Genomic DNA, 12,500 nt, shown 5'->3' with positions numbered 1-12,500 from the left:
AATAATAATTAAAAAAATATATTAAATTTTATTATTATTACTATTATCATTTTTTGGCCATAATGATATATAATCACAAAATTAATATCATATTAATAATTTAAATGCAATAAAGTGTATAATACCATAGTATAATATATACCTCTTTGCATTTTGTTATAATAATAATTTATTGTAATATTTAATGTGTGCATGCCTGATTGCATGGGTGTGTGTGTGTATGTGTGTGTGTGTGTGAGCGTGTGTGCATGCACAAGTTAATTCATGAGTCATTTCCTGTCCAGATTACGGCTGCGGCTCCTTATATTGTTGTTTAGCAGGAACGTGCAGTCTGTAACCATGGAGACGGCAATTAACCTGTGTGTGTGTGATTTATAGTGTGTGTGTGTGTGTGTGTGTGTGTGTGGTTGTTTAGGGGTTGAATGAACCTGCAGCTCAACACACATTCATATATTCAGAGATGCATGAGTTACTGTAGTTGAGTCAGGGTTTTTGAGCATGTCACACATGTGTCTAATTTGAGGAGCATGACCTGATCACATGACCCCGTGTAACCCGAGCTCTTCATTAAAGCTGTATTAACTGTGACAGTGTCCGTGAGGGTCTGCAGCGATGATGCGTTTCCTGTTCCTGTGAGAGCCGTACTCCAGGGATATTTTGAGGAAGGCTTTTATTAATTCATGCGCTGTCCGGCTGTGTTTGAAAACTTGCTTTAATGACTTTGCTGATGTATTATTCTCCTGAGGGTCTGAGATGATTCATTTACATTAAAATTTATGCATTTAGCAGACGCTTTTATCCAAAGTGACTTACAGTGCATTCAGGCTAACATTTACCCAACATATTATGATACATATTATAATCATAATGATGATGACACAGTTAACTACGATTAATACATCCTTATTTTTAATAATAATAATAATAATAATAATAATAATAATAATAATAATAATAATAATAATAATACAATCAACCAAGATTAATACAACCTTATTTTAAAATATTATTATTATTATTAGTAACAATTTAACATGGTTGTATTAGCCATACTTAATAATAATAATAAAAATTATAATAATGATGATGATAATAATAATAACAATAATACAGTCAATCAAGATTAATACAACATTATTTTAAAGTATTATTATTGATATTATTAATATTAATATTAATAAAACAAGATTAATTCAGCCTTATTTAAAATTCAAGATTAATTCAGCCTTATTTAATCTTGATGAACTGTATTATTAATAATAATAATAATAATAATAATAATAATAATAATAATAATAAGGCTGTATTAATCTTGGTTAATTGTATTATTATTATTATTATTATTAAGCATGGCTAATACAACCTTATTTTACATTGTTATCAATAATAATAAACTTGGTTTTTCATTTTATTAATAATAATAATAATAATAATAATAACAATAATAATAATTTAAAACAAGGTTGTATTAATTTTGGTTAATTTTATTATTATGATCATTAGGATTATTATTATTACTATTATTAATTATTATAATTTGTGATCTTAATAATAATAATAATAATAATAATAATAATAATAATAATAATAATAATAATAATTATAATAATAATAATAATGATAATGATAAGAATAATAATACAGTTCATCAAGATTAATACAACACTATTTTACAGTATTATTATTATTAATAGTAATAATAATAATAATAATAATAATAATAATAAAACAAGATTAATTAAGGCTTATTTTAAATAGATGTATTGATGTATTGATATTGTACATTTCAGTGACTTGATTAGCTGAAAACACAAATGTTAGAGAATTTTAAACATGCAAAATATATATTTAAATATGCAAAATATTTGTATTATTAAAAGTAAAAATAAGTGCAAATATGCAAAATATTTATATTCAAATGAGCAGAGCAGCCAACATATTTAAAGACCCATCCCACCCTGGACATCCGCTGTTTGACCGGCTGTCCTCTGGTAGGCGTTTCAGGTCTATCACATCACAGATAAACAGACTCAGAAAGAGTTTCTAACCCAGAACCATTCGTGAACTGAACACTGTCTTTCTTGACCACTATACTACTGAACATTGCATAGATGCAAATAGTATTTTAACTGGTCCTTGTTGGATTTCATATGAACTGTACTTCTGCACTATTGATGTTTTTTTTCTTTACATTTCAGCTGCACTATTGCACTACTGGTTTACATTTAAACTGGATTCTTGCACTACTCGTTTACATTTCCTCTGCATTACTTCCAGATGTGTAAAACCTCACCTCAGCTGTTGTGCCATTGTATCATATTGTATCATTTTATCACATTGCCTATCGTTGTATATATTTATTTTTATTATGAATTAATACTGTTCCAATTCCTTTTGATGTTATGGGTGAATAACTAGGATTGCTTAATTTCATTGTACTCTGTGTAATGACAATAAAGAAATCTAATCTAATCTAATCTAATCTAATATATTATGCAAAATATAATTTATCATTTTTTTAAATAATAATAATAATAATAATAATAATAATAATAAAAATTACCAATATTAGTAAACCCTATTTTGAAGTGTTATTATTATTATTTATAATAATAATAGGAGCACTAATTTTTTGATTTTTACTTGTTATTTTTTTGTTAATTTCAACATATACTAATGCATTTCTAACAATAAAACAAATGTAAAACCTATATTTATGAATTAACATTAACATCAGTTAGTTGTAAGCTTTAGATCAGGAAAACATCTTCAAGAAAATTAATGCAAAAAAAAAAAAAAAAGTCCTACAAATACAGTCGGTTTCTTTAACTTTACACGAAATATAAATTCTAATTTCTTAACCATAATAATAATAATAATTATAATAATTTTAAATAAGGTTGTGTTAATCTTAATCTTTTTAAAGTTTTGTTTAGAATTTGTTAATTTCTACATATACATTTCTGACAATAAAAAATATAAAGCCTGTTTTTATAGATAAACATTACTCAAAACAATGCAGTAAAAAGTGCTATTGCAAAGTATTCTTGCGCATACAATGAATTTGTTTTAGTGACATAAGCTTCCAGTGCACAACAACAACACACAGACAAAATTACATATAAATATAAAGACAAATATTGCATAAATAAAAGTGTATGAACAGTTGTGCTATAGATAATAATGGAATAGAATAAAGTGAGATGCAGGGATGTACTAGGATTAAGGGTTACCAAATCAATATAAGGATATTGCATATTTTTATTGCATAAGTGCTGAACATTTCTTACTTTCTTTCTTTCTTTCAACATTCAACTGTTCATGAAGTAGATTGCCTGGGGGAAGAAACTGTTCTTGTGTCTGACTGTCCAGGTATTTGCGGCTCTGAAGCGCCGGCCAGATGACAAAAGTTGAAAAAAGGGGATCCAGAGTGATTTTCTGAGCCCCTTTTCTCACTCTGGATGTATACAGTTCTAGTTCATCTAACCTCTTGTCTGTAAGCAGACTCTTCTGGATGAGACCGAGGACTGTAGTGTCGTCTGTAAACTTCAGGAGCTTGACAGAAGGATCTTTAGAGAAGCAGTGTACAGGGAGAAGTGCAGCGGGGAGAGAACATAGCCCTGAGGGGCACCGGTGTTGGTGGAGCAGCTGTTTGACATGAATTTCCCCAGTCTCACTATCTGGAGATCCACTGACAGATAGAGCTAGGAACAGAGAGCTGGGTCAGTTTGTTCTGGAGGGCTGTTGGGTTGATGGTGTTGAAAGCCGGACTAAAGTCCACAAACAGGATCCTCACATAAATCCTTGTTTTGTCCAGATGTTGCAGGATGAAGCACAGTCCCATGTTGAATGCATCATCCACGAAGATGGGGGCCAGCTGGTCAGCACAGGTTTTTCAGACAGGCTGGTGTAACACCATCTGGGCCCGGTGCCTTTCTTCTTTTGTTCTTCCTGAAGACCTGGCGCACATCATCCTCACAGATCTGAAGAACAGGAGGAGTGGAGAGGGAGATTGCAGGAGGTGTTAACGGTTGTGTAGGGAGATGGACAGAACAGGTGTGAGGGGGTTTCTAATCTACAGTAAAACTAATTCAGGTCGTTAGCAAGTCGTTGATTAGCCTCAGTGCAGGGGGACGGTGTCTTGTAGTTAGTGATGGCTCTCAGACCTCTCCACACTGAAGTCGAGTCGCTGGAAGTGATCTGATTTTTAGCATAAAGTTTCTCTTTATTCGGTGTGTTCCTGACCTGATCGTACAAGACTCTGTCCCCATTCCTGTATGATGTAAGTAGATGTCTGAGTTTTGCTGTAAACTAAGGCTCATCATTTGTTGAATGTTAAATAGGTCCTGGTAGGAATACATACTGTATATCCTATAAAAAAAAAAAAAAAACGAATATAAGATGCATTAATGAATCTTGACTGTTGCATTTCTTGCACCAATTTAGTTTTGCTTTTTTTTTTTTTTTTTTTGCTACTGTACCTTTAAGTTTCCTATATGTAAATGACCTCTTTGCCAGTTTCAGATCATGGAAACAGCATCAGGAATGTCATGCTGCCATGCAAAAAATAGGAGTAGTTTTTTTGTAAAATGTAATAACTTGTTTTATTTTTAATTCGAAACGTCAACTCTTGAAGCATTATCTTGAATGCAATAGAAGTCTCTTTCGATGGAAGCATCTGCAAAAAGCATAAATGTAAAATAAATGTGGCACTGACGTGTTTTCATCAGATTGACACAGTCAGAAACACACCGATGAGAAAGAGAAGCAGGTCGTTCCAGTTACGTCTCAGCTGGGACAAATTCACTGTCCTGTTTTGTGAGCGCAGACACACACACACACACACACACACACACACACACACACACACACACACACACACACGCTGTACTGTAAGTGTTCTCCAGCCTCCTGCACAGGTCAGAGATCTATATTAGACAGACCTTGATCCAGATTCATTGATAATTGCAAGTATTTCTAGAAGCAGAGAGTCTACAGAGCTGTAAGTGCTGATTGATCTGTCTGATCGTTCATAGAAATTAATCATTTTATTCATCGATGACACATTCAGTTGATCAAAAGTGACAGTGAAGACATTTATAATGTTAAAATAAATTATATTTCAAATAAACGCTGTTCTTTTGAACTTTCTGTTCATCTGTGAATCCTGAAAAATAAAATGTATCACAGATTCCACAAAAATATTTTCAACATTGATAATAATCAGAGATGTTTCTTGAGCAGTAAATCATCATATTTTCATGATTTCTGAAGATCATGTGACACTGAAGACTGGAGGAATGATGCTGAAAATACAGCGGAGCATCACAGAAATAAATTACACTTTAACACAGATTCACTCAGAAAACAGATGATTTACAGAAGAATAATATTTCACAATTTTAAATTTTTAAACAAATAAATGCATCCTTGTTGAGCAGAATAGACTTCTTTCAACAACATTGGCTGCTTTAAGTAAAAGTATTTGAATTTATATTTGATTTTATTTTAAATGATATTTTATTAAGTAAAATTTACAGTTTGATTTGTTTGCTGTATTTTTATTTTATTTATTAATTAAAACTCGTAGCATGTTTGAATTGTTCGTTTTATGTTTTTTTATTGTATTTAATTAATGAATAAAATTTTGCAGCAAATTTGAATTTTCAGCTTTGTTTTATTTATAATTAATTCAAATTCACAAATTAATTGTAACCCTATATAATGTATATATATACATATATATATATATATATATATATATATATATATAAAATATATATACATAAAGTAAAATTCACATCAAGTTTATATTGCTTGTTTGTTTATTTATTATTTCATGTAAAAGTTGCAACAGGTTTGAATTGTTAGCGAAGTAAATGCATGTTTTACTGAAGACTGATTTCCATCATGAAGGTGTAAATGAAGTCGTTCGGTCAGTGTTTAAAGTGAGTGAGAGGGTCAGAAAGGTTAGCAAAGAGAGATGAAATAACCTGCTCTCGTTGAGATGAGACTGAAAATCCTCTTTGTCCTCTTCCACATGCTCAGAGTTTTTAGCAGAACAGGCGCCTCGATCCCAAACCCTCGTTATGAAATTCCTCTTATTTGAGTCTCGTACACAAAATATCATCAGGGCATTACATCACAGCCGTGGATTACACTCCAGCAGGGAGTTACAGCAGCAGTTCACACACACACACACACATTCATATTCTGCCTTTTCCATTTGTTCTAAACCTCTGTGAGTGTGAATATGCAGACATGCAGTTTAATGCAGGTTACTAAGATATTGTCAACGTAAAATACCAAAATATTCATGATATCTCTGAAACTGGGAATTGAATATTGGGATCGATCATCAGCCAATATTAGCTTTTTATTATTTTAGTTTAGTTTTTTTTATTCATGTTTTTCACTGCTCTGGTAATACAAATGTGCAGGTTGCTGTTCTCATTTATTCATTCATTTTTATTTTTTATATTCAATTTGTATTATTTAAACATTATATTTAATTTTAATTAATAAAACTTATTTTCATTTAAATGTAAGTTCATTTTTAAAGTTTAATTTACTATGTTTAATTTTGATTTATTTGTATTAAATTATATTTTAATAGTTTATTTTATTAGTTTATTTTAAATAATTCCCCCCCCCCCCACCCCCACCATTATTACCACTTTGGCAAAATACTTTTTATTTTATTTTATTTTAAATTATATTATTTATTTATTTTTATAATTTATTTAATTAGCATTCTGTTAGCCTAAACCGGTTTCACAAGAATTGTATGAATTCTACATAAGCATGTACCGGTAGCTATACTTTAGAAACGTGTCCATCTATTCGTATTATATATATATATCAGTTTATCCAAACTCATATTTGTGTTTGTTTTCTAGAATACATCTGATTACTGCGAACACTAATGAGATCACGCTGTGAGTTCTCTGCTTTTGACTGTCATTTATCATTTATAGCGTAACGCTAACGCTCTCCATCCTTCACAAAGCACTTGAACAGAAGATCTGTGACATTTCCCTCACTTTACTACAGCCCTTCATTTACAGAGCGCTGCGAGGATGAGGAGGATGAAGAACGCTTTCAATAATTCACCAGCTGCTGTAAATACTCTCTCTCTCTCTCTCTCTCTCTCTCTCTCTCTCTCTCTCTGTCTCTCTCTCTCGTGTCTGTTGACAGGTGAAGGAAGTTCTCTCTCTGTATCTGTTGTATTCAAGCCATTAAATGCAGTGACATTTCTGACAGAATGGAGTGTCAGGCGTCTGATCTTTAACGAGCTCAAACTCTATTAGCCTTTCCAGCTCTTATATACAGGACACAGCCTGCTCCAGTCTACAGCTTCTGCGGCTGAGGCTAGGGATGGGTATCGTTAAGGTTTTAATGCTATTACTACTTTTACCGATACTGCCGCGCTCGTTGTGGTGTGTGTGTGTGTGTATGTGTGTGTGTGTGTATGACTGACAGACAGCCTCCGTGGCGTGCATGAGAGATCTCGCAGATCTCACAGACAAACGTCTTAATATGATCGCACATTAGAAATGTTTGGTGAGATAAAATGTGCACAATAATATTATTAAGCAAAAAGTACATACATTTTTTCCCCTCCAGTACCGAAAGCAGAACCGATACCGTCAGATCTTACTGATACTACGGTCTTTCATAATTTAGCCCCGGGGCCAGTTTAATACCGGGGTTCGGTACCCATCCCTACTGAGAGCTGCTCTGGGAAATCTGTGAACAAACACATTTGTTGTTTTGTTTAGTGCTTTGAGTGTTTTTTTTTTTACAGTCTGGATCAGAGCATGAATGTTAATGTTAATATATATATATATATATATATAAAATTTTAATAAATTATATTTTGAAAATTATATTTAAAAAAATATAATATAATTTTTGGGGTGATTTGCTATTTTTATTACTATTCTGTAAACAATATTGTTTTTGTTTAGTGCTGGAGCTTTTTTGATTTATTTGATATCAGTTTTTACAGTGTTTTATTTGAATGTGTGTAATAACATTAAGGTTTTGAATTTTTATTTATTTTAATATTTTAATATATGTTATTATTTCTGAGTCGAGCTGCTGGAGGCGTGTCGTGGGCGGAGCTAAAGAGTCACAAGCTCTTGAGCACAGATTGCCAACAAAACCGAAACTTGATGCACTCATGACCTTGTTTATAAAACATCTGTCACACTTGAAAAACACTTTCTGAAATGTATATAAACCCGGATGGAGTGTATATGGCACAGAAATACTTTGTCATACGTCCACTTTGTTTTTTGAAACTTTGGCCATGTTTGAGAGAATCCAGCTCTTTAACAGTATTAATAACTCAGAAAGCATGAAATAGCATTAGACCCCTTTAAGAAGATCTGTTGTCGTTGTGTAAGCTCGTCTTTCTATCTTTTGACCTTATGCCGTCTGGAGTCAGTTTTCTAAAGCGCCGGCGCAGACGGGTAATGAAATGCGTGTGACCTTTGACCCCGCTTCTGCTGTCAATCAGTCAGCGATTAGAAATCACACCAAGTTTCACTTTCAGACGACAGATTAGATCTCACACAACTCACTCCTGCATTTTTTTAATGTTTAGTTTTATATATATATATATATATATATATATATATATATATATATTAGAAATACTAGATTACTATATATTCCTTATTTACATTTTTATACATTATAAATTATTTTTTAGCATTAACATTACTATGTGTGATTTATAATATCCTATTTATATTACCACCATTACTAATAATGTTTTAAATTTTAACTATTTAAAAGGGTATATTAATATTTCATTTTAAATGATTGGACATTTCCATTTGCAAAAGTGCCTAAAACCATAACCATAAAAAGCTTCTTTTTTTTTTTTTTTTACTTGAAATAAAATAAAATAGCCTATAAAAAAACCTTAAACTTATTTTATAAATTTTTTTAGTTTGCATGTAGTTGAACCCGATGTACTAAATTAATGAAAACTAAATTGCTAATAACATTAAAATATAATATATTACGTAATATATATTAATACATATTTAAAAAAGCTAAAATAAACAAAGAAATCTCAGTGATGCAATGTATATACATTATATATATCAAATGTTAACTTGAGCTGTATTCTGAGCTGATGCAAATATATTTGATACTTTCAATATAACTGCAGTTACTAATAATATAAATGTATAAGATTTTAATTATTTAATAGGTCATTATTCACATGTAATTTTAAATAATTGTGATAATATTGATAATTACAGTGTGTAATAATAAATATGAAAAACTGTATTTTTTATTTTATTTTATTTTTTTTACATAAAAATGTCAAATGAAGTCAGGTTTGTGTGTATCAGTGTATGAGGCAGTTCTGATGAACTCTCACTGAACCTGTGGGTTTATTGTGTTGTTTGTGAGCATCAGCTGCTCCCTCTGCTGGTCACAGGGGCCAAAGTGGTCCATTACCATGGAAACAGATGTGTCAAAGGATGAGAGAGCATGAATCAGACTCCAGACGAGCGTTCGGCCTCCTAAAACCAGCCGTTTAGCAGCATGTTTTGACTTGGACTCCTGTGTGTGAGAGGCCATTAAAAATACATGCAGGTGTTTTCTCAGTGTGAATTATTCAACGGTTTACAGACAATAGCATTTCCCCTCATGGAAAATTATCTACTGTAGATGCTCATTCAAAATGCATGAGAGACTCACAGCGAGAGGAAGACCTCGTTTCCTCCACATCCACACACCTTGGGTTTAATTCTCAAGAGATAATGAAAATCATCATTATTAATTCACCCTCATGTTGCTCCGAACCTGAAGATCTGAGATGCAATATCAAGCCGGTTTTGCATTTACACAGCTTAAATAATTATGAGAATTAAATAATAAAGTACAAAATAAATATTGTAGATTATTCTATAATTATAATTTTCATTTAATTGACCTTTATGTAGTAAAATTATTAAAGCTAAAATATGATACTGATAAAAAAACCCCACAAAACTAAATTACTATTATAATCTTTGACTGAAATTAAAATGTAAGTTAAAATATATATGTAAATAAAAACTAATTAAAAGTATTAATTTCAATATGAATTCAAAATATCAAATTATATTGAAATAACTCTATATATTTTACATCACTTATATATATATATATATATATATATATATATATATATATATATATACAATTATATATATAATTTATTATTATTATTATTAAATGTACCATTCAAAAACATTTGGGTCAATATGATTTTTACAATTGTATTTTCTACTCATCAAGGCTGCATTTGATCAAAAACAGCATTTATTTGAAATATAAATATTTTGTAACATTATAAAAGTCACTTTATATATATATATTTAATTATTATAAAAACATATTTTACTCACTAGCAAGACAAAGCTACTCACACAAAGCTATAATGTGGCTTCAGAAGATTTTTTATGATACTGTTATGGTGTTTTATGTCTCTTTTGGGGATTGAGCAGCATGAACATTCTACTAAACGTCTCTTTTTGTGTTCCACGAAACAAAGCTTTGGAAGAACATGAGTGAAAGACGACAGAAGGTTCCTTTGCTCTGAACAGTTCCTTTAAAGCTGGATGTGAGATCTGATGTTTTTCAGTGTTTCTTCCCCCTGTCCTCAGTGGCTTGATGTTTACACACCATCCAATTCCTGCCCAAATCTCATCAGGATCTTTCAATTAAAATGGGTTTCTGCCAGCAGGATGTTCTGACTAATGAGAAAGGCGTCCCAGTTCATCTGGAATTACACACACACACACACACACACACAAGCCGAGCGTTTGAAGATGTGTTTGCTTTTATAAACAGTGCTAATCGACAGCATGTCACTGTCTGGTTTAAAGTAACAGACATGTTTTGTTGTCTTGTGTGTTTCAGGTGGTGCTTGTCTTTGCTCTGAGCATTGGAGCCCTTGTGATTTACTTCATCGACTCCTCCAAGTGAGTTTATGTCTTATTTTTTTTTTTTTTGCATTTACATTCAGGGTTCAAAATCAACCACCAACTTTAACAAATGCAGGTAATAAAAAATGCAAAAAATAAAACTAAGCATGAATATTCATTGTAAATCTGGTTTTCATTTAACTTGAATATTTTGGTCTGGTCAAATGGACATTTTGAATGTAATTTGATTTGCATTTACTGTGAATAAACCTTTGAAATGAAAATAAATTGTTCAAATTGTATTTGATTACATTTTAAAATATCTTTTTTATTTAAAAAAGTTTAAACGTATGTATTATGCATTCATATGATTACCAGTGTTTTGAATAATGCATTTGTATTAAACTGGGTTATTAAAGTTGAATAAAAGTGAATTAAATCAAAATGACTGAAGTAAATTAAAATGAAAAAAATTAAGAAGAAAAAAAGCATAATTTCTTGATGGTTAACATTGATTTAAAACTAAAACTGAAATAATAAATAATGAAAAAAATAGACATATTTAATGGGGGGAAAACAAATATATTAAAAGTAACATTACAATGAAAGTAGAAAACATAAAAATAAAAAGAAATTGAAAATCTTAATAATAACTATAAGAGTATCTCAGTTAAATAAATTTCATATGGCACTATTACTGTTCAGATTTTATTAATTCATGATTTTTAAAAGTTATATTCAGTACCTTTTTGGAAAATTAAATGTCAATTAAACCATTTATATAGAATGCAGGAAAAATATCTATGAATAATATATATTATCTAATATATACATATTATCTATATGATATATTATCTATAAATAATATATAAATACACATTCATGAACTGGAATAACCATTCATGATGCATTTTCCCTATTCAAATGTTCATTGTGGACTGTTTCCATGAATAAGTGATGGGGATTGGGGCGGAAGGAATCGTCCCTTGGGCTTCGACAGACAGATTTAGGAATAAAAACACGGAGAGAGTGAGTTTAGAGCATACGGGGGTCAAACTGACGTCATCGAACATCTCACACATCAGCGAGCTCATAAAGGTGAAGAACGGTACGACAACCAGAACTGGGCATTACATAAAAAATCAGCAGGTGCATCTGTCAAGAGAACATCTGGTGGTTTAGAACTCATGAAAACAATAGTTTACTATGACTATCTTTCCATTCACTGAAAGTATATATGCCTTCAAGCTCCAAAAAAGTATTATAAAGCAGTTTATTTGCCTTGTGCACTATATATTTATTATACTGTATATTGAATAATCATTTAGCTCTCAAATCTCCTTCCGCTGCATTTCAGTTGGTCACAAGACACACGAGAACCAATTACTTCTGGTGTCATTGACAGGTTTGGAAAGACATGACAGTGTGTAAATGATAAGGAAACCAAATTAACCTAATTGCATCACTTCAGGTTAAATACTAATGCAATTTGGTATGTATGAGATGACACTGGCAGATAGACTTACACTGAAACGTGTAGTTGTGATCCTGGCTGCTTTGTGG

At 31.1% G+C, this 12,500-nt stretch overlaps 1 protein-coding gene across 5 annotated transcripts in view; it reads left to right on the top strand.

Annotated features, from left to right (window-relative positions):
- Positions 1 to 12,500, top strand: part of LOC128025546 (calcium-activated potassium channel subunit alpha-1) — a 79,286-nt gene that overhangs the window by 18,428 nt on the left and 48,358 nt on the right. For all 5 annotated transcript variants that reach the window (XM_052611995.1, XM_052611997.1, XM_052611999.1 and 2 more), the window contains exon 3: positions 10,933 to 10,994. In XM_052611995.1, coding sequence (XP_052467955.1) covers positions 10,933 to 10,994 — 62 coding nt within the window. The remainder of the gene's footprint in view (positions 1 to 10,932; positions 10,995 to 12,500) is intronic.

Source organism: Carassius gibelio, chromosome A12, assembly GCF_023724105.1.
Source record: "Carassius gibelio isolate Cgi1373 ecotype wild population from Czech Republic chromosome A12, carGib1.2-hapl.c, whole genome shotgun sequence".
Classification (NCBI taxonomy): Eukaryota; Metazoa; Chordata; class Actinopteri; order Cypriniformes; family Cyprinidae; genus Carassius; species Carassius gibelio.
Note: the sequence above shows the minus strand (reverse complement) of the source record. Positions and strands in the feature narration are given on the sequence as shown.